At 39.9% G+C, this 25198-nt stretch overlaps 1 protein-coding gene across 1 annotated transcript; it reads right to left on the bottom strand.

The window, feature by feature from the left end:
- Positions 1–3395: 3395 nt before the first annotated feature.
- LOC128472428 (gastricsin-like) lies at positions 3396–23814 on the bottom strand. The gene is made up of 9 exons (XM_053454270.1): positions 23759–23814; positions 22701–22857; positions 20214–20331; positions 13834–13952; positions 9084–9283; positions 4744–4851; positions 4465–4612; positions 4079–4177; positions 3396–3669 (listed from the first exon to the last, which is right to left on the bottom strand). Exons 1-9 carry the CDS (start codon positions 23812–23814, stop codon positions 3517–3519), a joined length of 1158 nt encoding a protein of 385 aa, XP_053310245.1. The 3' UTR covers positions 3396–3516.
- Between the last annotated feature and the right edge of the window lie 1384 nt (positions 23815–25198).

Raw genomic sequence — 25198 nt, 5'->3', positions numbered from 1 at the left:
GATTGTGGCTTTGTTTGTTATTGTATGTGTGTGTATGTTTTCTTTCTACTAATTAAGTCGCTGAGTGTAAAGTGTACTGGCACTAGCCACGTAATGCCTTTGTTGGAAGGTGAAGAATTCCCCCGATTTTAAAGACCTGGAAACTCTGGATGACACATTGTATGATGATCCACATGAAAAGGAATAAATGGACGCATGGTTCGCTATGCAACAAGCTCCATCTCGTCCAAAAACAAATTATTGATTACTTAACAGGATCTGTTAAGAATAAAAAGGGAGGACTGTGAATATTGAATATGTGCCTTCAGTTTCTCAGCAGATATTTTTATGTTAACCCTGAGTGTCCTTTTCTGTGTGACTCTATGTGCAATGAAAGGTTAAGAGTGGACAGGTGGTTGGCTATTTCTTGCTCCAAGTAAGTTAAAAGAAACTGACCAAGTCTATTCAAGGACCACAATGAGGGGGGTCAGAAGTGATTGATCATCTCAGCTGCAAACATGGTCTTTGCCATAAACTGACCATAATAGGATGAATGGTTTTCTGTATCTTTCTGTATGTATATTTCAGGACACTTGCTACGTAGACAGATCTTAGCACGTAGCGGTCTTGTTTGTAAAGGTATATAAGACATGTGTTGTTTTCATGGAGAGAGAGTAGTCTGGCTGATGACGAGCAATAAAATCTGCTTATTCAACTCTTTTGGGAAGAATCTGTGTCTCAAAGTTACTGAACATTCACACTAGCTTTATAGTGAAAGATCTACTTAAAGCTTTACGCAGAATTCGGAAAACATATGGATTATCTTCGATCCTATCTGAATCTTCCCCAATTGAAATTCTTTGTATATACCTAGAAGATCTGAATATCCATGAATGGATTCGCTGTGGAATCTCCAATATTGGCGACATTATGGAGGACCAAAAAGTGATACCATTCTTGGATATACAATTTAGATATAATATCTCAAATAGAGAACTATTTTCATATCTGCGTATAAAAAAATTTTTGTTAAAAAATCTATTAAGAAAACGAGATAAATGGGATGACTTTTTTTCTGAAACCACCTCAAACAAATATGATATCCAAAATATTAAAATTATTAGTAAATTCGTCTTCATCCTGCGATAAAGTTAAAACAATCTTATTGTGGGAAAGAGATTTACAGAAAGAGTTTCCAATACAAAACTGGCACAAAGCTTGGCAACATACTAGAAAAGCAGTTCATTGCTTAAATCTTCACGAGCAGTATTATAAGTTGCTGCATCGTTGGTATATGGTTCCATCCAGACTCAATAAAATATCTAATAATACGACTGATCTATGTTGGCGATGTTACAGAACAACTGGAAATCACTTTCATATATGGTGGGAATGCGATTATCTGCAACCAATTAAGGAAAAAGTAATTTCTTTATTTTGTTCAGCTACTGGGATTAATATAATTCTTACTCCACAGATTTTCTTGTTTCATTTAGATATACCTCAAATTTCGAAATATAATAAAATATTATTAGTTAATATATTATTGGCATGTAAAATCTGTATCGCTCGCTTTTGGAAACAACAAGAAATCCCTCCATGGAAAGAAATTTCCAATCAAATAAAAGTTCAATCAATATCCGAAAAATATTTCTTCCGGAATAACTTAGATTTCTATATTAAAATTTGGGCTGGATGGAACCAAATGAATTACTCTATTTCTTAGAGGGGAATACTCCTAATGTTTAACCCTACTATAATATTAAGCTTTCAAAGTTAGATACTCCCGGATCTCATATGGATAGCTATATAGGGCATTGTGTAAATTTTGTATGTAGAAGGTAAATGATGCAAATCTGTTAAATTATTATCTGAAGATATGTATCTTTAAATATCCTTATTAAGTATACTACAGTTGTAAGGTGTATAAAGACAATGTATTAATTACCCTCATGTCTATGTATGTCATAGAGAGAATATGATTGTTTATGTGTTTAAGTCTAATTTTTTCTGTTTTATGTTTTATAAAAGAAGGAAAATTTAATAAAGAATAATTTTAAAAAAATTATATGTCAGAGGGTTTTCTCTAAAAAAACAAGTTACATTTTTCTCCCATTATATCCTATGGACATTCACTCAAAACTGTCATTCACCTGTCATTCCATAGAAAACAGCTATAATCCCACATAATATGAGTTTTAGATCCTGTCTCTGTACTAGGGGAGTATATGTGTCAAAGATCTATATGATTTTTCAGAGGGTTTTGTCTGAAAAACAGGTTTGATTTTTCTCCCATTATATCCTATGGGCATTCCCTCAAAACTGTAATTCACCTGTCATTCCATAGAAAACAGCTATAATTCCACTTAATATGAGGTTTAGAACCTGTAGCTGTACTAGGGGAGTATATATGACAAAGATCTATGTTTTTTTTCTCCCATTATATCCTATGGGTATAACTGTCATTCACCTGTCATTCCATAGAAAACAGCTATAATCCCACTTAATCTGAGTTTTAGATCACATGTGTGTACTAGGGGAGTATGTGTGTCAAAGATCTAAATGCTATTTCTTAAGATTTTATTTAAAAATCAATTATTCTTTTCCCTTCCATTATAGTCTATGGGCATTTCTCCCCATTATAGTCTATGGACATTTCTCCCCATTATAGTCTATGGGCATTTCTCCCCATTATAGTCTATGGGCATTCCTCCCCATTAAAGTCTATGGGAATTCCATTTTGTCATTCGTTTTAGTATGTCCCGTTTTTTTTATTCTGCAGTTTGTATTTAACATCATTTGTTTATTAAATTATTTTAAATAATTGAAAAATTTACATTCATTTTTTTTATCCGATTAATCGAAAAAATAATCGGCCAACTAATCGATTATGAAAATAATCGTTAGTTGCAGCCCTAATCTTGTGTGCCCCCCCTATATATTGTTTCTAGAGTCGCCACTGGAAGTGTTCAATGTTAGTGAATGGTATTTCTTATGCTACATTATGCTAGTAGTAAAAGTATTGAACTGAGCTGAGTAGATGGAACAGAATCTTTAAATATAGAACAACATTAGATTAATATCATCACTTTGTATTAGGGTAGCACTGAATGTGCTATGAGAGGGAATCCACAGATTATATTAAGGCATTTTTGGCTACCTTTATATAATGGAAATTAAGAAGTGTGTCCTGGGGAACAAGCTAGAGGTGTGCAATGTGTGAAGGTTTAATATCTAATGTTGAAATACCAATGTTTTTAATTTATCATGATATTTGTTATAATGCTTGCATTCAAGTAACTGATTTTGTTTATTAAAAATCACTGATTGCAAAAGAGTAAAGCTGGGTTTACTGTAAATCTACTTCCTATAGCGGTAAAAAAGTGTAGACAATGAATATTTTTACAAAGTGAATGGTTTAATCTGGTGTTGGTAGAAGCAGCTAAACGTGAATCATCAAATTTATTTTGAGAGTTAACATATTTATAGCTGTTCTTCCATAGGTTTCACTATTCCAAGGCTCACAGTAGTAGTAGTTTATGCTGACTGAGCAAAGCCCATCCTGTTGTTGCCCATATCATATATGGTGTAGTACTGCCTGAGGAAAACATCTCCCAAGATCCAAAAAGGTTGTCCATTTTGGGATGGCAGGTAAGTCACCTCTACACCTACAGTGCAATATCCATTCTTCTGTAAACAGAGTGAACCAATAAGTGAAATTAGAAATTTAGACAGCGATAGAACAGATTTAGTTGTTCTATTATGTGTATAAGCCAAATCACTGATTTTCAGGATGCAGGGAAAAACTGTAATGGTTAAATAAAAGTGAGTATATATAGTCAAATGGTATATTTAATCACTTTTGACTAAAGATTCAGAATACAGGTGAAATCACAATCTGTATCATACTTCTTAATTATGGAGGTAGTTATTTCAATGAGAAGGCAACTTTTTGGAACACTGACAGTATGAAATATCAGTGTCATAGCTTATTTTGTGATTTATGATGAAAATAATTGATTTGCTTTAGTTAACATTAATCACATGATCATTTTAATGTATAAGAATTAAGACAAGAAGATTCATTGAGATCTGGTACCTGGTTTATATATCCAGAAGGAGGGATTGGGAACTGGACTCCATTAATGGTAAAGCTGATTGGAGGCAGGCTCTGTACATTGCTACAATCCACTACAAACTACAAATAGAGGGGGAAAATATTATTCACACATGTTGCCATTTACAAAGACCAGAGTTGCTTTTGACAATTTTAAATTTATTTATTTTAAATGATTTAACATTACAACAAGTATTGACGGACCAAATGGGATCTCTAGGCTGGATTTCATAAAACTAGAGTCGTTATTTTCAAAGTAATGCAGACTAAAATATTATGCATTTACCATACAATGTGTATTCAAGAAGAAACACTATATAACCACCTGAAGACATCTAGTCTTCCTGTGGTATTCCATGAGCTCTTACCTCTCCATATTGGCTCTGCTGAGCTCCCAGGTACTGAAGCAGAGTGCCCATAAATTGCTGAGGTACTGTAAGGAGAGAAGTCCCCGTATCAACCATAGCCTGGCATCCTTGATTGCACCATCCAGTTGCCTGTCCATTTATGGAAAACCTGAAAACAAGATCTTCTCAGTATCTTTGCTAATTAATACCATTAGAGTCAGGCAAACCTGATTCATCAGTGATATTCAGTTTACAATAAACCTACTTAATTTTGTCTTCTGAAGCTATAAAAATACTCACTCGTCAATGGCGATCTGCCAGTAAAGCTCCTGGGTCACTGGGGCCCAGTATATCTGACCAGAGTACAGGTTGTTATCAACTCCACCAAAGACAACCTCTCCAGATTGGCTGGAAGAAGATACAAGCATCAAAGACAGCAAGTAAACATTCTTTAAGGATTTCTAATTTAATCCCTTAAGGACCTTTTACACCACAAGACAAAATGTTTTTGTTTTTACAATGTCTCTCTTGTCTCTGTATCCACGCAAATTTCATATTGCTTTTTCAGCACAAGTAGGGTTTCCTTTTGACCATAAATGTAAAATGTTATTTTGCAAGAATAAGATAAAAAAAAAATTACAAAAAAAATGTACACAGGTAGATCTGTTGGGGAAAAAATACCCTAAACATTAATTACCTTGATTTTAAAAATACTTTTTATGCTCAGGATTCTAATCTATTTTGTCCATTGTTGGGTAAATATTACAATTCGTTTTCAAACTCTATTTTTTTTTTCAAACTTGGTGGACCTCTACGTTCAATAATGTTTACAGATTTCAAAAACAACCCATAAAACTATGTTGCTGAAAAGAATTGCAGCCATTTTATCTCTAATATCTTAAAAAAATGTTTTTTTGCATGTGGCTTTTCATTTCATTTTTTTACCTTTTTATTACACTGACCTCCATTAGAGAGTAGTGCACAATGTATAGAGATCCACTTTGAGGTCTTTTATGATCCCAGGGATCTCTATTAACACAAAGGAATTCCTGTGATGTCACTGGTGACATCACTTGCTACAGTTTCCCAGCATATTAATCAGGGGCTTATCTACAAGGTTCATCTGTGCAGTAGTGGTTTTCCCCTGTACAGCAAACAGGGGAATCCTATGGGAAGCCCTCTGGTGACTGTGTGCAGGCCTTTGAAATCTCTGTCAATAGGGCTGCAGTATACACACACATTGACTGTTAAAACCTGCCGATTATAGGGAGATTAGGCTGTTAAATGACAGCCTGGTCTCCCCTCTTACAGCTGGGGCCAAAATGTGTGGCCCTGAGCATCAGAGTGTGACATCACTCTAATTGAATGATTTGACATTCTGAAGTGAGTTAAATGCCTGATTGGCATCATCACTGACTTCGATCCTCTAAATACATTGGCTGGAGACCTGATCGTGATCTCTACAGATCCCACGAGTCACTGCCGCATTAAGAGGATCGAAGTCAGTGATGATGCCATTCAACTCACTTCAGAATGTCAAATCATTCAATTAGAGTGATGTCACACTGATGCTCAGGGCCACAAATTTTGGCCCCAGCTGTAAGAGGGGAGACCAGGCTGTCATTTAACAGCCTAATCTCCCTATCATCGGCAGGTTTTTAACCTTGCCAGTGCCAAAACCCCATAACTTAGGCAATATGTTCTTGTTCCTCAAATTTTTTTGGTTATATATCCTATATATGTCACAGGTCGTTAAGGGGTTAAAGAAAACTACTTCTTCCAAACGTGTTAGTATTTTGTGTTATAGATTTAAAATGTATTGTAGTATAGTGTTTCTACTAGTTCGATAAACATACAGTGAGGGAAAAAATATTTCAGTCTATAATTTTAATGGTAGGTTTATTTGAACAGTGAGAGACAGAATAATAACAAAAATGCAGAATAACACATTTCAATTAAGTTATAAATTGATTTGCATTTTACTCAGTGACTGACTGGGCCTATGCGTGGCTGATCCGGCCACCAGGGCCGTCTTTAACGCAGGCAAAAGAGGCAGCTTTCTCTTGAGCCTGTGCTTGCGACCGGGCCCGCCACTTGAGGGGGCCCGGGCGACCCCCAGACGATCATTTCCACAGGGAGCCGCTACATACCAAGGGGATGCAGGAACCCAGTGGAGTCACGTCACGTACATCACATTCGTCACATGACCCTGCTGTGCGTCTGCTTCCCTTGTGCAGTAAATGGAGGTTGTTCGCAAAGAGTGCAAGCAACACAGATGGATGCAGCCGGCCCCCCAAGCGGCACAGACACATCTGCTGTTCAGGTAAGGGGGTGGGGGAGGCTGTATGAATGAGTATTTGATATTGTGTGAATACATTAGTGAATTAATGTGTATATGAATGAGAGAAGGAGTGAATGAATATTTGTGAATGAGTATATGCAAATGAGTATCTGAATGAGGGAATTAATGAGTATCTGTGAATTAATATTTGTGAATAAGTGAATAGCATGGATGTGTAAGTGGGGGTGTGACACAGGGAAGCTGTTTTTGGGGCAGAGATGGCACAGGGAAGCTGTTTTTGGGGCAGAGATGGCACAGGGAGGCTGTTTGGGGGGCAAAGATGCCACAGGCAGGCTGTTTTGGTCCTATGCTTCCAATCTGGGTGCTAGGACGGTCCTGTGGACACAATCTGGGTGCCAGGGCTGATTTGATACTAAAGTGGCATAAATACACAATGTGGGGCTGGCAATATGCAAGGGTGTGGGGGCATCAATTCACATGGGTGTGCTGGCTGGGGCATCACATTAATCAATACTAAAGGCGGGGCTGTCTGGTGGGATAAATATACAATGTGGGACTGGCTGGGGGGCATAAATACACAATGGGTGGCTCGCTGAAGTGACACAATGGGTGGCTCGCTGAAGTGCACAAATACATGTGGGGGCTGGTGGCATCGATACACAAGGGGGCAGCTGGGGTCATCACATAAATCAAAACCAAAGAGAGGGGCAGGCTGGGGGCATAAATACACATAGGGCTGGCTGAGGGCGATACACAAGGGGGCAAAAACACAAAAAGACATAAGCAGTGGGGAATTAAAAAAAAAAAAACTTAACCCGTCTGGATGTGGGTGTCAGTGTGGCGGAGCCTGTCCTTGTGGGTGTGTTGGTGTGGCAGAGCCTGTCCTGGTGTATGTGTTTGGGTGTCGGTTTGGCAGAGCCTGGCCTGGTGTGTGTTTTTGGGTGTTGGTGTTGCAGAACCCGTCCTGGTGTGTGTGTTTGGGTGTTGCAGAACCCGTCTTGGTGTGTGTGCTTGGGTGTTGGTGAGGAAGATCCTGTCCTGGTGTGTATGTTTGGGTGTCGGTGTGGCACAGCCCATCCTGGTGTGGGTGTTGGTGTTGCAGAACCCGTCCTGGTGTGTGTGTTTGGGTGTTGGTGTTACGCAACCCGTCCTGGTGTGTGTGTGTTTGGGTGTAGGTGTTACACAACCCGTCCTGGTGTGTGTTTTTGGGTGTCGACGTGGCAGAGCCTGTCCTGGTGTGTCTGGTTGGTCATCTGTTTCCTGGCACTTTACTTATTGTAGGAATAAATTGAATTATTACATTTTTACTTATCCAGAGACAGAACGCCTCCTGAATTTGTAGTCACTTCAGAGGACAAAACGTTCTAGGCCCAGAAATCAGTGAGAGGAAAAGTAAAGGATTTGTGTTATTTACTCTATTTTAATCTGCATATTTTATTAAAAAGGATTAGTGGCACTAAATTGTGGCTTCAGGCATCCCATTAGTGATGGCTTTTTAGTTTACTGATGTACTCCCAATCCCATCACATAAAATTCTATCTTATACTATCTGCCTAGCACTGATGTTCTCTTTATCCAGTACACATGGATGCCGAGGAGTTAAGATTCAGTCTATTCTTTCTATTTTATTTCTGTAAAAAGGCCCACCAAAATCCACAGCACCAGGCCCATGATGCTATTAATCCAGCCCTGACTAACTGAGGTGAGAAAAGGGGCTGTATGGGGTTAGATTCTGAAGCTCCACCTCCTCATGGCTAGTCCCCCCAGAATGCATATTGTCCACTTTAAAGTTTGGTGGAGGAGGGATACAAGTCTGGGGCTTACAGTATATGGCATCGAGGGGGTAGTAACTGGTGTGGGGTGGCTTAATAACAATTAAGTTTAGCAAAGTGTGGATCTCTGAAATGTTTAATGTGTAAGATTTGAGGGGTGTATGGAGGTTTATTATAAGTCATGTTGTCTCAATAGCGGCTACCTACTGATCTATACATGCCCAAATAATATCCCTATCTCCTTTTGAGGCTATATGTATTTTTCTGATAACTGGGCATTAAAAGCCTGCTATTATATTAGATCACAGTGAAGTGACTTGCCTTATTATTCATTAAATTTGTCCGAAGAACATGTGATTTATTTTTTAAGAAAATCTTCTTTTTCTTCTCAGTCTAACTTGCTAAAAGTTGGGTAAAATGTGGGGACTGATGGCGACTTCTTCCCCAGAAGTCCTGTTTTTACATACATTTTAATAATAAAGAATATGTTTGACTAATATGAGGAGTAAGATATTTTGGTGACAAATTCTGATTTTCTTCTAAATTACATATTACACCAGACTTACCTGCCCAGCCAGACACTAAAGATGGGGGAGGTCAGCAGGTTTTGTTGCAGCATTCCTTGCATGGCAGTGGTAGCACCACCAGCAGAGAGAGCTGGGTAAGCCATACCAAAGATACCCTCAAAGGCAGCATAGACAAAGTTGGTGCCAGGCTCATTGATACTCAGACCAATCTCTTGGTTAGTGATGGTCAGGCCTTGTACCTGTAAAAGAAATACAACTGTTTAGGGTTGACTGCCACAGAACTGAAATTGAATACCATAGTTGCTCGATTATAAGACGTGTTTTTTTTCAGAGCAAATGCTCTGAAAAAATAACCCTCATCTTATATTTGAGGCCATCTTCTAATCAAACCTCAAATAGAGGTCTGACTATAAGACTAAGATCCAGATCCCCCGCAGCGCTTTAGGGGACCTGGATCCTCCTCTCTGGTAAGTTGGAGGGGCAAGAGTGGCATATGGGGGGATATAAGGCATTCCCGTAGGCAGAGTGGTATAATGGAGGTTAAAAGGGATATAATTGAGGCAGAGTGGCATATAGGCAGGTATAAGGCATATTTGGGGGGCAGAGTGGCATATAGAGGGATAAAGGGCATTTCTGGGGGTGCAGAGTAGCATAATGGGGGTTAAAAGGCATATCATGAAGGCAGAGTGGCATATAGGCAGGTATAAGGCATATCTGGGGCACAGTGGCATATAGGGGTGTATAAGGAATATCTGGGGGGCAGAGTACCAAGCCATGGGGCAGATGTACATAACTGGGGGGCAGGTTGGCAAATAAAAGGAAATAAAAACAAAAAAAAATATTTTTTATCAATTATAGTTTTTATGAAATATGAAAAAAAAGTTTACATGTGAATTAATATTTACTAGTAAAACATTTTTCCTATAAGGTAGTCTTATATTCAGGCTTTTTCTTTTTTTCCTAAATTAATATTAAAATTTTGGGGGGGTCCTCTTATAATAATTGAGCAAATACAGTATATCTAACAATGCTGGGTAGCAGTGGTACTCAAATATGGCCATCTTGCTGTTATTGGCTGGTGACATTCTCTTACAGTATATTCGGTGAATGTGCTGATTTATGGGAATTAAACAACAAGTGATTGAATTTTACAGTGTTTTAGGAATATATGCTGGAAATCATGAAAACACGTATGCATTGGTGTTTCATGCTTTAAAAAGGATCTATCAAATGAAAATAATATATACTTATGAAGAGGATATAACAAATGGTTTTTATGTTAACAGTTTGAGATGGTGCAGCAAGTTAAAATATGTTTACAATGTATTTTAACTAACATTTTTTTGCAGAGTGCTTGTTTAGTAGTTGACCCTTTTCACACATAGAGGTCTTCTATGCGTTTTGACAAAGGACTTTCAATATGGGAGTTGAGACATAATTGGTTTATCCAGAAGTGGACATAAAGAAAGCAGAAATTACTGGGAGCAGGAAAAACTACCTTTCCAACACCACTGTAATGAGTGGGCTGACCCAGGGGTGTGGGGGGCACCTTTAGGAAAAAATTAGGGACACTTCCTAAAATCCTGTTGCGGAGCACCATGTGTTTATGTTACTTTTCTGCAATCTCTTTTTATATGTGCAGTAACTGTGTAATATGTAATAAACTTTTGAATCATACCACAGCTTTGTGTCACATGATGTGTGGCTAATGGGGATATGTTCAATTAAGTGGGACATGAGACAAACTCCCTAAATTAGTGACTCTCCTGTTATAAGGAGACTTGCTGGAGCTCTCCCTGTTCTTAGAAGTGGCTTAACAACAGGGCAGGATTAACTTGCTGTGTAGGTGGGGCTATCCCCAAACAATCTTTAGTAGCAGTGAAAGTGGGCAGGAAGTGGGCATGTTTAAACACACCTCCCTGAGAAAAGTGGAAGGAGACTGGAATGGAGATCAGAAAGCCTTTTGCTGCATACATCTGCAGAGGGGCAATGCACATTTTTTATAGGGTGTGCAAAGGTTATGTGGTAATAATGTCTGGGAACTTGTCGGTTTATACCAAGAGTCTTATTTTTGCAGTGCTGCTTGCTCAGAGTTTTGGGTTACTATTTTCTATCTCCTGGCAGTGGCATTTGGTAATACTCACTTCCTGCTTACGCCTGCATTTTCGCCATTGACTTCTTATATCTTTTAAAGTCTCACTGGGACTATACCTGCTACCACTGGCTAGCCCTGCCTCAGTAGAGGGGAGGTGCTGGCAGCCAGCACTGGGAAGTTCACAGTAGTGATAGGAAGTTCGGATCAGGAAAGTGAATCGGATCATTTCGATTCGTTCATTGAAATGATCCAATTCATGATCCGAATCTTCAGATCATTCAGTGTGACACACAGGAGTTACTGTTTCCCAGTACCTCCCTGCAGTTACACTAACGATTGGCCCCGCCCCTTTCATTACAGTCAATGAACCCTCCTGCCTGCCTACTGTAGTGATGTCACTGAAGGCAGAGAATCGTTCAATTCAGTTATGGTTGATGGGGTGTTTACTGTTAATTTAGGGGCAGTAATGGTTGATGGGGTGTTTAGGGTTAATTTAGGGGCAGTTATGGTTGATGGGATGTTTAGGGTTAATTTAGGGGCAGTTATGGTTAATGGGGTGTTTAGGGTTAATTTAATGCTGATGACTGAGGATTAATTTAATAAAGTTAATTTAAGGTGCAGTTAGAGGTAAAGGGGGCAAACTAAGGGGAATCTAAATCCTGGGGGCAGTGAATATTATTAGGGCTGCAACTAATGATTATTTTCATAATCGATTAGTTGGCTGATTATTTTTTCGATTAATCGGAAAAAAAAATGAATGTAAATTTTTCAATTATTTAAAATAATTTAATAAACAAATGATGTTAAATACAAACTGCAGAATAAAAAAAACTTTGATAAAATGTATTTCTTCTCTTTATTTCCCAACCAGCCCCAATTTATGCACATTTGAGCCCAGACATGCCACGCTGCCTCCCAGACATGCCACGCTGCCTCCCAGACATGCCACGCTGCCTCCCAGACATGCCACGCTGCCTCCCACATATGCCACTGTGCCTGATACGCTTTATACACCCTGATACACCACTCCATCCTCCCCAGACATGCCACACTGCCCTCCCCACATATGCCACTCCAAGCTGCCTCCCACATATGCCACTGGGCCTGATACGCCTTATACCCCCTGATACACCACTCCATCCTCCCCAGACATGCCACACTGCCCTCCCCACATATGCCTTACATACCCTATATGCCTTATACCCCCAGATATGTCTCTCCGTCCTCCACAGATATGCCTTATACCCCCTAGATATCTCTTATTTTATAAATAAGTACAGGGTTAATCTTCACTGCCCCCAGGATTTAGATTCCCCTTAGTTTTCCCCCCTTTATCTCTAACTGCACCTTAAGTTAACTTTATTAAATTAATTCAATTAACCCTCAGTCCTCATCATTAAATTAACCCTAAACATCCCATTAACCATAACTACCCCTAAATTAACTCTAAATACCCCATCAACCACAGCATCCCCTAAATTAACCCTAAAGACCCCATCAACAACAGCAACTTGATAAAGACCTCATTGTGAGGTCGAAACGTTGTTGTCTTTCTCCTTCAATAAATCTGCCTGATGGAACCCTTGAGTGCCTGGAGCCTTTTTCTATTTTGATTTACTGGGGAGCTGGCCCTTCCTGGCACAGCTAAGCACCTGAGTTCCTGTGGGGAGTGTGTGCAGATTCCTGATTCTGGTGACTCCCTAAATTAACCCTAAACACCCCATTAACTATAACGTCCCCTAAATTAAACTCCACTTCCCCTTTCAGCAGCCCAAATATTAATTTTATACTTACAGTGAGATGAGTGTCACAGCCATGTGGTTCTGGAGAAGGAAGGGGCGGGGCCAGTTGTCACAGTGATTACAGGGAGGGACTGGTAAGTAGGAACTGCTGCTGTGAGTAACTGAAACTGATTATATAATGAGGGGTATTTTTCAGAGCGTTTGCTCTGAAAAAACCCTCATTTTATAATCAATAAAAATCAATTCAACTAATCGATAATGAAATTCGTTGGCAACGATTTTCATTATCGATTATTATCGATTTTATCGATTAGTTGTTGCAGCCCTAAATATTATTAATGTATTTATTTATAAAAGTATTGTGTCAGTGATATTCTCTGAATGATTTGAATCTCTGTAAGATTCGAATCCCTGTAAGATTCGCATCTTTGAATCTTTCGAGTCTTTGACTCATTTGAATCGTTGAACGACTCTCTGACTCTATGAGTCATCGTTCGTCTGTGAATGAATGAGCTGTAACCTGATCCAGAGTCTGTATAAGTGCTCTGCAGATGACTCACTCTAGGATCAGGTTACAACTGCATGATTCAGAGACTGAGCTGTTACAAATGAATCGTTCAGTCTACTGAACCGTTTCATCTGGATCACTGAAAAGAATTTGATCAAAAGAACGATTCGTTCAAGATCCGGACATAACTAGTTCACAGGTTTAATGGTAAGACATATTTTGCTCTAAGCTGTTACAGGACTGAAGGTCTAGGCATATACTTGAAAAAATGGTTTTGTCAAATTTGGAATTATTACTGAACTAAAAAAAAGTTGAGAAATGGCTGTAGAGATCTCTCACATATGGTTTTGCTATCTGGTACTTTGTTGGCACTAAACATTATACTAGTTATTCACATTGCATATTTTGAAGCACAATTAAAATATATTAAAAAAACAAACTTACTGTCACAGTGTCATAACCAAAGACACCAGTGAGACTTCCACTGCCATACTGCATAGAGAATCGTTGATTACTTGAGGTATAGGTAGAAGATTGGCTTGGGTTAAACAGAGGGTGGTTCTCTAAGAAAGAAGAGCAGTTTTCAGGTTAAAAATGCTGTAATGCTGTACAGAATTAATGATTATGATTTCATAATAATAATTATTATGATAATAATGATTATGATTTCATAATACACACTGAGATTAAACAACAACAAAAATAAAGTTCTTTTGGGAAAGTTATTTTGGGAAATGTGACTGTAGAGCTGGTCTTAGTACCAGGAGGCCCAGACACCTGCCTAGGGCATTTGAGTATCGGGAGAGCCGCAGCACCCAGGCAAGTCACCCCAGAGTCACATGGTAGGTAGCTGGGCGTAGTATGTATGTGTGTGATACAGAGTAGAATGCACAATGGAAACAATATATATAATCTATATAGACTATGTTTAGTGTGACAATGAATGTCTGTGTCAGGGTGTCAGTGTACAGTGTAAGAATGTGTGTGGGGGAGTGTACAAGATTACAATAAGTCTGTGTGGAGGGGACAGTTACTGGGCTAGAATGAGTACGTGTGTGGATGTCAGTGTACAGTGTTAAAATGTGTGTGAAGGTGTCAGTGTACAGTGTTAGAATGAATTTGTGTGAGGGTGTGCATGTTAGAGTGAATGTGTGTGGGTTGTTAGACTGAGTATTTTGTAGTATACAGTGTTTATTGTGTGATATGTCAGTGTATGAAGTTAGAGTATGTTTGTTAGTGTACAGTGTATTATATGTTAACATATGGTGTTAGACTGAATGTGTGTTAGAATATGGTGTTAGGTTGTGTGAGCAAAGAAGGTGGTGTGCAGAGTGACATGAAGGGAGCAGAGCACTGATCAGTGAAGAAGCTGTGCAGAGTAGGGGCCAAGCAAATATTTCCTGTGTCTGTGTGTAATGCACCCTATGTACCCTGTGCATACAGCTTCTTCACTGCTCTATAATGCTAAGAATAAAATAAATCTCTCTCTGTCAAAGACTGGGGGAGGGCACACGAGAATATTCTTGCCTAGGACTGGTCCTGTGTGACTATTAGAAAACTCTTTCCAGCGAGTGAGACATGACAAAAACTGTGGAGAAAAAAATAGTGGAGAATAAAGGGTCTGAACTGGCATTGCGAAGCCCCTCACCACTTGTGAGAATCTAACATTTTGTAAAAAAACCCTCCATAACTAGATATATACAGTATCTCACAAAAGTGAGTACACCCTTCACATTTTTGTAACTATTTTATTATATCTTTTCATGTGACAGCACTTAAGAAATGACACTCTGGTACAACGTAAAGTAGCGTACAGCCTGTATAATAGTGTAAATTTGTTTTTCCCATCAAAACACACAGCCATTAATATCTAAAGCTTGGCAACAAAAGTGAGTACAATTAGCCATTTCCCCTCCCCAGTGTTAGTGTTACAAGATCTCAGGTGTGAATGAGGAGCAGGTGTGTTAAATTTGGTGTTATCGCACTCTCTCATACTGGTCACTGGAAGTTCAACATGGCACCTCATGGCAAAGAACTCTCTGAGGATCTGAAAAAAAGAATTGTTGCTCTACATAAAGATGGCCTAGCCTAAAAGAAAATTGCCAAGACCAAGCATGGTGGTGGGAGTTTCATGGTCTGGGCCTGCATGAGTGCTGCTGGCACTGGGGAGCTACAGTTCATTGAGGAAACCATGAATGCCAACATGTACCTGACATACTGAAGCAGAGCATGATCCCTCCCTTCGGAGACTGGGTCGCAGGCCAGTATTCCAACATGATAACGACCCCAAACACACCTCCAAGATAACCACTGCCTTGCTAATGAAGCTGAGGGTAAAGGTGATGGACTGACCATGTCTCCAGACCTAAACCCTATTGAGCATCTGTGGGGCACCCTCAAATGGAAGGTGGGGGAGAACAAGGTCTCTAACATCCATCAGCTCCGAGATGTCATCATTGAGGAGTGGAAGAGGATTCCATGGCAACCTGTGAAGCTCTGGTGAACTCCATGGCCAAGAGAGTTAAGGCAGTGCTGGAAAATAATGGTTGCCACACAAAATATTGACACTTTGGAGCCAACCTGGACATTTCAACTTAGGGGTGTACTCACTTTTGTTGCCAAGGTTTAGACATTAATGGCTGTGTGTTGAGTTATTTTGATGCGAAAACCAAATTTACACTGTTATACATTGTAGCAGAGTGTCATTTCTTCAGTGTTGTCACATGAAAAGATATAATAAAATATTTACGAAAATGTGAGGTGTGTACTCACTTTTGTGAGATACTATATATATATATTTGTTTATATATATAAACCTCATTTTATAATCCCCCCCCACGGATGATATTATAGATACTTTTAACTCTTTACTTATTCTCCTGTACTCATGATATACAACCTTTTAATACGTATGTTTACATATATGCCTATAACGTATTGTGTTATTGCATTTAATGACTGTATTGTATTATAATTAAATGTATTAATGCTTATGGATTTTATGGATGGAGACAGTACCCTTTCCCTTCCCCTCCCCTGTTTAGTCTTGTTTATCCCCTTATTTTATTACTCATTTGCAACCCATTGTTGTATATTGCAAACTTTCATAAAATATATTTGAAAGAAATGTCAAAAACAACTGTAAAGGGCCATTCTTTCTTTCTGTTGTTCATTTATGTATTTATGTGATCAGGGAAGCAAAATGAGCGTTGATTTCTATTTGAGTGAAAAAACAAGCTGTCTAATAGGTGCACAGGCAATTCACTTGCATCACTACAGTTCAGCACACTAGGTCAACTACACATTGATTTAAGGCTGAAATTCTTCAAGGAAATGGGTGCTTAGGAAGCTTTCACAAATAGATTTAACTTTGCATTTAAATCACTACCACCCCCCAACACAGGACCAGATTAACATGGGGGCTGATGGAGCTGCAGCTCCAGGCCCCTACCTGAAAATAGGCCCAGTCAGGGCCAGACTGACTGGGCGTACGTGTGATGCGGCCGCCAGGCAAAAGAGGCAGCTTCCCCTTGAGCACGTGGTTGCAACCGGGCCCGCCGGATGATCATTTCCACAGGGACCCGCTACTTACCTGTGCGTTGCTCGCACACTTTGTGAGCAACGTCTCTTGTACCGCCAAGGGGATGCAGGAACCCAGCTGAGTAAGGTCATGTACATCACGTACATCACATGACCCTGCTGTGCTTCTGCTTCCCTTGTGCAGTAAACAGAAGCAACACAGAAGGATGCAGTGGGCCCAACGAGCGGTACAGACACATCTTCTGTTCAGGTAAGGGGTTGGGGGAGGCTGTATGAATGAGTATGTGATATTGAGTGAATAAATGAGTGAATGCAGTGGGCCCCCCGAGCGGTACAGACACATCTGCTGTTCAGGTAAGGGGTTGGGGGAGGCTGTATGAATGAGTATGTGATATTGAGTGAATAAATGAGTGAATTAATGTATATGAAGTATATGAATGAGGGAATGAATGAGTATCTGTGAAGGAGTGAATGAATATTTGTGAATGAGTATATGTAAATGAGTATCTGAATGAGTGTCTGAATGAGTGAATGAGTATCTGTGAATGAATCAATATCTGAATGAGTGAATGAGTATCTGTAAATTAATATTTGTGAATAAGTGAATAGCATGGATGTGTAAGTGGGGGGCATGGCACAAGGAGGCTGTTTTGGGGGCAGAGATGCCACAGGCATGCTGTTTTGGGGGCAGAGATGCCATGGGCAGGCTGTTTTGGGACAGAGATGCCACGGGGAGGCTGTTTTGGGGGCAGAGATGCCATGGGCAGGCTGTTTTGGGACAGAGATGCCACAGGGAGGCTGTTTTGGGGGCAGAGATGCCACGTGGAGGCTGTTTTGGGGGCAGAGATACCACAGGAAGGCTGTTTTGGGGGCAGAGATGCCATGGACAGGCTGTTTTGGGAGGCAAAGATGCCACAGGCAGGCTGTTTTGGGGGCAAAGATGCCACAGGCAGGTGGCAAGTCTTTGCTTCCAATCTGGGTGCTAGGGAGGGTGTGTGGACACAATCTGGGTGCCAGAGCTGATTTGATACTAAAGCTGGATGAGTGGCATAAATACACAATGTGGGGCTGGCAATACGCAAGGGGGCAAAAACACAATTTTAAAAATTATTGTTAACTTAACCCGGATGTGGGTGTCAGTGTGGCAGAGCCTGTCTTGTTGTGTGTCTTTGTGTGTCCGTGTAGCAGAGCCTGTCCTGGTGTGTGTGTTTGGGTGTCTGTGTGGCAGAGCTTGGCCTGGTGTGTGTCTGGGTGTCGGTGTGGCAGAGCCTGTCCTGGTGTGTGTTTTGGGTGTTGCAGAACCTGTCCTGGTGTGTGTGTTTGGGTGTTGGTGTTGCAGAACCCGTCCTGGTGTGTGTGTTTTGGTGTTGATGTTGCAGAACCCGTCCTGGTGTGTTTGTTTGGGTGTTGGTGAGGCAGAGCCTGTCCTGGTGTGTGTGTTTGGGTATCGGTGTGGCAGAGCCCGTCCCGTTGTGTGTGTTTGGGTGTTGGTGTTGCAGAACCCGTCCTGGTGTGTGTGTTTGGGTGTTGGTGTTGCAGAGACTTGTCCTGGTGTGTGTTTTTGGGTGTCGGTGTGTCAGAGCCTGTCCTGGTGTGTGGGTTTGGGGGTCGGTGCGGCACAGCCTGTCCTGGTGTGTCTGGCTGGTCATCTGTTTCCTGGCGCTTTACTTACTGTAGGAATAAATTGAATTATTTAATTTTTACTTATCCAGAGAACGCCTCCTGAATTTTGTAGTCACTTCAGAGGACACCATTTTCTAGGCCCAGAAATAAGTAAGAGGAAAAGTTAGGATTTATGTTATTTACTCTATTTCAATCTGCATATTTTATTGAAAAAGATTAGTGGCACTAAATTATGGCTTCAGGCATCCCGTGTATGATTACTTTTTTAGTGTACTTTTTTAGTGTACTTATTCTATCTGCCTAGCGCTGATGTTCTCTTTATCCAGTACACATGGATGCCAAGGAGTTAAGATTCTGTCTATTCTTTCTATTTTATTTCTGTAAAAAGCCCACCAAAATTCTCAGCACCAGACCCATGATGCTATTAATCCGGCCCTGCCCCAACATAGATATTTTTTCAAGAAGGGTTCATCAAATTGCAGTTATAGTGCATAGAAATTAGGTACAATTTCCAAATAATTATGATGCAACTATAACTGTGTGTGGAAACTGGGAGATATAAAAGGTACCACTGCCAAATGAATGAAAGCAAAACAAATGGTGTGAAGAAATTATTTAGAAAAATGAAATTAAGCAGTGCTCAAGATGTTCCTAAAAGTTCTTGTAACAGACATCAACTAATAGATGATAGACTTAGTATGGTTCAATGTTACTAGCACCTGTATTGTTACTATAGTACAGTACATGAAGCTGCCCCAATTCCCTACATTTCTGATGTTGGTCTTAAGAAGAACTTCAAATGGTCAGTTCCAAAACTCCTGCCAAGGGAACAATAGAAGAGAATTACGATATCACGCTCTTCTAAACTACATTGAGGTTATGATAAATGAGGGACTCTTTAAAATAGCCTACCTAGTTTATTAGTAGAGTGTAGGAACACAGCTTCAGGAGTCTGTTCACACTTGGGGTCATCAATCTTTCATATAATTCGGATATAACCACAGACCAAGAAGGTAGGAGGCAGGTACATCTGGGCACTTGTTGAACCCTGTACCACCTGGTCAAAATTGTATATGACAATTCTTGAATCTTTAAGAGTGTCTTACAGTTATTGAGCATTTATAAGTTAAGGTAGGGATGTTTTTCTGATGTTCAGGGGTAGGAGGGAGGCGAAGGTCTATTTTGTCTATATTCTTTTGATTGTGACACAGTGATACAAAGAGTGGAATGGTAAGAGATCTATCTAAAACCTTGTGTGGAAATATGAAGGGGTTAACTCTAGGTGGATGTAGAGAGATAAGAATCAAAGGAAGATATCTGCTGATACCAAAATCATACTAAAAAGTAAATTGAGGATTTATGGGACAAATAACCAAATCTCCTTAGTTTATCTACATAAAGGAGGTGCAGTAATCTTAATATCTGATCACCTTTTCACCCCATGGACGTTATGACCCTGCATTACAGATGTATTCTGCCTCTAATTTGAAATTCCAATCTACGTACAAAATCTGGGACGTTTGTCCATAATCATTAAAAAGTTAAGGCAGCCACACACTGAACTTTTACACTGTATTTCCCGGGTGTGCCCTCTGGCCAGACTGGGCATGTTTTTGATGTTGATCATATGCAATATAGATGTTGTATTGGATGATACTTACGACAAGCTGGGCTCTGGCAGTATGTGGAAGCAACCCAAAGGTTGGATGATCCAGTGTCAAATAGCACCATGAAGCTCTGAGGAGGGGTTCCAACACTGATCTGCCCATAGTAGCAGGCCTAAGATGAAAACCACATTTACATTCAGTTTAAGTTGTCAAGTTAAGAGTCCAAAATTCCCATTACAGGGTTCATGACAGCCAGCCCCCTCCCTATTGACTATGGGCCCTGACTTTGTAAAGACTTCTGTTGCTACCCCCAGCAGGATATCATCTCATCACTTGCTGAGGGGATTATCCCTCGCAGACAGCCAGGATCTGCAACCAGGGAGTGACCGCCATTGTTTTACTTAAATATCAGCAAGGCCCCCCCCACCTCATGGTGCACTACTATGTTGTCCCCCCCTTCCCCCCAGTTCCACCACTGCAGACATTTACCCCGGCCAAAACTTGGAACTGATTTTGGCCAGTAATAGATAGTGGAGGTTGGGACCCCTATTGTATTGTTAATCCCTTTACTGACCCTGTTGTCTCTGGAAGGCAGATTAAGGGGTGGTTTGTATCCCAATATCTTGTTTTATGTCAATGTGTGCTTTGCCGGCTATATCCAGCCCTATGTGTGAAAACTAAATCAGTCTTCGTTTTAGTTAGGAAACCGGGGAAAGAGTGTGTTGTGCCAGGCTAAGGGAGCACAAGTCAGCGGAGGTAGTCGGTCGTACTATCCAGCTCTGTGACATAAGCATTTTATATCTTTTTACCCAGATGTTCCATCCAGTTCTGTTCTATGCCCCACCATGGTCTGTGCCTGGCCCAGGGTGCAACAGGGAAATTGATCCCCATTCTGGCCCAAAACTCCAGATAGTAAAAGCAAGGCAGACAGAGAGCACTAACTGCAGGTGAGACAAAGTGAGGGATAGATTGATTGGGTGAAAGGGTAAGGGAGTAAATGAGGATGTATGTTAGAGTGAGAGTATATGTAAAAGTGTGTATGAATCTTCACGTATATGTTTCTGAGCCTAAATACATAAGTATGTTTGAACATTAATGTGTATATGTGTGTGGACATGGTGTGTTAGCATGAATCTGTAAGTGTGTGTGTTAGGCTGTGTGTATGTGTGTAAGCATGCGTGTATGTATGCTATCTCACGCTCTGTCTCCCTACTCCCTCCAACCAATCTGTGTTCCTGTCTTTTTTCCTGCAGCTCCGCTTCTTCTCTTGCCTCTACTTGTTCTTCCCTCTTCTGGCTTCTCTCTTTGTCCAATTATCTCCGCTATCTGCTCCCTTAACCTGGCCTCTTGGAGAATTTCTGCAAAAGGGTGAAGCCTGTGTGAATACCCTCTTCCCAATTGGAGGAGAATAATGGAAAAATAATTTCAATATGAGAAGTGCAGAAGCTCCTCTCAGAGTACTTCCACAAAAAGCAGAGCCACAGAGACAGCCTTTTCCGTTTCTGCGAAACGGGGGACAGAGTGTGTCCGGAAGCTCCATACTTTTTTGAAGGCCTAGTTAATAGAGCAAATTGCGGGGAGAAACAGCTAAATAAAGAAGAAAAATGTCTTGGAATTTTGTCCAAAGGGCAGAAAACTAAATTCATTGTCCAGTGGTTTCAAAGGTGGAATACAAAACCTCCATGTTTGTAGAGAACTTTTTCAATTCTGCAGTGCAAAATCTCCATGTGTGTTTAGCTAACCTCTTCAATGCCAAAGTGCAACTTTTATGTATGTCTAGTTTTTGTGTGTGGTTAACCTTTTCAGTGCTGGAGTGCAAAGAATGTAAAATATCTTTGTGTGTATGTGTTTAACCTGTCCAATACTGAGTCCAAACCTTTGTGAGTATGATGGCATAATGGACACAATGTGCGAAATCGATGAGTGGATGCGTAGCACCACAGCTGTGATGCAAGGTGGTGACGCACGCCACTGTTACTAATCGTTTAAGACTTTTTTCCATTTTCATTTGGCAACAGTGTTATCAATGCCTCAACTTGTTGCTACCAGTAATAAAGTAATAAAGTGTCTCCCCTGAAAAGGGATGTACTGGACCTGCATAAAGTTTTTTTTTTTTTTGCTGAGGTGAAATACCTTATGCAACTATACTTGCAAGCTCTTTCTGTAGAAGAAACATGTTTCACAATGAAAAAAACTCTATTTAGGAAAAAAAGAAAAAAGAGAAGTGTATTGTGTCATTTTCTAAGTTCAACTGTGATTGTACCTTGTGATTGTACATCTCATTATACTCTCTGTGGATGTACTACAGTATATATGAAAAATGTACATTAACTATTGTAAGTAGCTGAACCCCTCCCTTTTTTTCTCTTTTCCTGTATTCCTATCTTAAAAGTTATACTTATCTGTTATATGAAAAACCTTTCAATAAAAATTGAAAAAAAAAGAAAAGTGAAATAAATAGAAATTGCAAATGTGAATGTGTTTGTATCAATGTACAGTACTTCTACACACATTAACATATCACATCTATGTTATACTTACATCCATGTACATAGGCTCGTAGGCCACTGCAAATTCATCTTTGTGGTTAAAGCTGTATTTCATGGCAGGGTCCCTTTTGTACATTTTTAGAAATTCCTCAAGAACACCTTTTTCCTTCATCATTTCTCGGATGGATTTGAATTTGCTGAGAGGGACTCTGAACAAAAAAAATGTGGAGTGTCAGCCAGACACAGTCCAGTAATATCAACAATTACAATAATGTGCATTGACTATGCTACTAAAAGTAAGCATGACCGACTCTTATTTTTGAATCTTTCCCATATGCTAATTACAGCAATGCCCAGATTAGTTTTATTCATGATAACAAATAGAAAAGTTTAAGCTTTTTCCCCAAAACCGTTTTCATTTTATACTTTTTTTAAATATTTTTTTTTACAGATTTTTAAGGTAGATTTATGCACATCAGACAATTTTTAAGAATTTATTTACTGTAATTCCCCATTTTATTAGAAGTCTACTCCAAGTATTTATTTTCACACATTACGCCTCATCATACTAGAGACTTAAAATTTTACTTGCTTCCCATGTAGTTGCCAGGTTGCACTTGGTATTTAGCAGGGCAGCCATGCATATTCAGCTAGTGTCCACATACTGCAGGACCCAATCTGCTGCTGGAGCAGCAGTAGGGGTAATTATGTTCTATAGGCCAAATCTGGTTATCAAAATGTGCAGAGGCAGTTGCATCCCCTCTTTAGCCCCTTGTTAATTTGGTGAGATATATAACACAGTACACCCATCCTCCTCTTCTTTAAACTGCTCTTCTATTTGTGCAGAGCACTGGGGTGACACATTAAATGCTAGTGTGCCACCCTCAAGGCTTGTACAATGCAAGGAAACAATACTACAGTTGCGTGTTGGTTAAGCAAAGACCTCTGTGATCAATAGTCCAGTTATATAGGAGATTAGAGATCTCTCCGTTGATATCTGACACATTTTACCAAGTTGTGAGCTAAATGCTTAGCAAATAATATTTTGTGTCTGGTAAAGAGACATAAGCACCGAAAAAGTTTGTAGATATAAATATATATTACACTGACCTGACTAATCCCTCTGACAGCTGGAGACAAACGAGCACAAAGACCACCCACTTCATGGTTACCGACTGTGATTAACTCAACAACTCAGTTTTTGGGAAACCCAGGATCAGCTTATATATTCACAATAACAACTTTTGCCGTATCACTTTCTAACACCGTTTTGATTAAACATGTTTATTTTGGAAACCTGTTGCATTTATTATCAACAGCTAATAGTGCTGTTAATGAAATGCTAATCTAGCAAGCTAAGTTTCCAAGTATCAAAAATGTGTCCTCCAAAGCTTAGCAAATTTTGTAACACAATGATATGTGTAGTTCAAAGTAGATGGAACTATTGGAAGGCAATTGTGTTAAGAATTTAGTAAAGGTCAATGAGCCAGAATTAAACCTTTTTATTGGTCTTTGTTGTTCGATTGTTGACTGAATAATATGATGGCCCAAAACATGTACCCTTCTCAGGTCCTCCAGCAACTGCCTTCTGCAAACGTCACTGAAAAAAAATCAGTTCTGAGGCAACTGGCTTTACTTTTCTGGATCGCTTTTACAAATGTGCAGCTGCAAAGCATACCTCCAGCATTTCATGTGTCTAAATTGGGACACCTGTGTTGGAGGTGCAAGAAAAGAGGTGGAGAGGGACAGGGCTGGGCCTGGAAGTGGACATGGCCAGGGTACAGCCACCACCCAGTTTACCAGAATAGCTATCTAGTGTTGCAAGGTGTTGAACTCCATTTAAGAGTTCTAAAGAAGCATTAGCATAGACCTCCACTGATCATAAAGATTAGAAGATTTTCCCAACTAATCCCTGATCCCCACTGTTTGCTAAAGCTACCCAAGACAGTGACACTGAAAACTGGTACTGTTTTGTGAAAATCATGCACTGATTAAAGCTCTCAGAGCCTATAACCCATCTGGGTTCTTTTCTTATTGTCTATATCCAATCAATATTTCTAAGCTCCAGCCATTGCCACCAAATTCTACCAGACAAGGGGATTGTAAATTCCGGGCCATACAAAAAGGGCTGAAATCGTTCAAGGGCCAGGCAGTCTTTTTTTTTCAATGGCTGCATATCCCATTTCTCTGTCCAGCAGCTAGCAGATTTGGAACTCCACAGGATTCTCCACTCTTTGTTCATTAATTTTGCTAAATGTCAGAAGTGATGCCCAAGGTACTGCTAAATATGTTAAATTCATAGAGGCATTTGTCCTCCAGTCTCCTCCAGTCTACAGTTTGTTGAAGAAGGCTTGACCAAAGGTTCAAATCATGTTTGTAGATAAGGACTGGCAAATAATGGGAGTCTGGAACAAGGAATAACAGATGACAGAAGTCTGGAATGGGATCAACTGGCAGATGTCAGTATCAGGACAAATAAGGGTTGGCACAACCAAGGTCATACACAAGCAGGCCAAAACATGGTACAGAAGGATTAGGCAATGGTATAGT

The sequence above is a fragment of the Spea bombifrons genome, chromosome 2 (assembly GCF_027358695.1).
Source record: "Spea bombifrons isolate aSpeBom1 chromosome 2, aSpeBom1.2.pri, whole genome shotgun sequence".
NCBI classification, from domain to species: domain Eukaryota; kingdom Metazoa; phylum Chordata; class Amphibia; order Anura; family Pelobatidae; genus Spea; species Spea bombifrons.
This window is presented reverse-complemented; position numbering and strand designations above follow the sequence as displayed.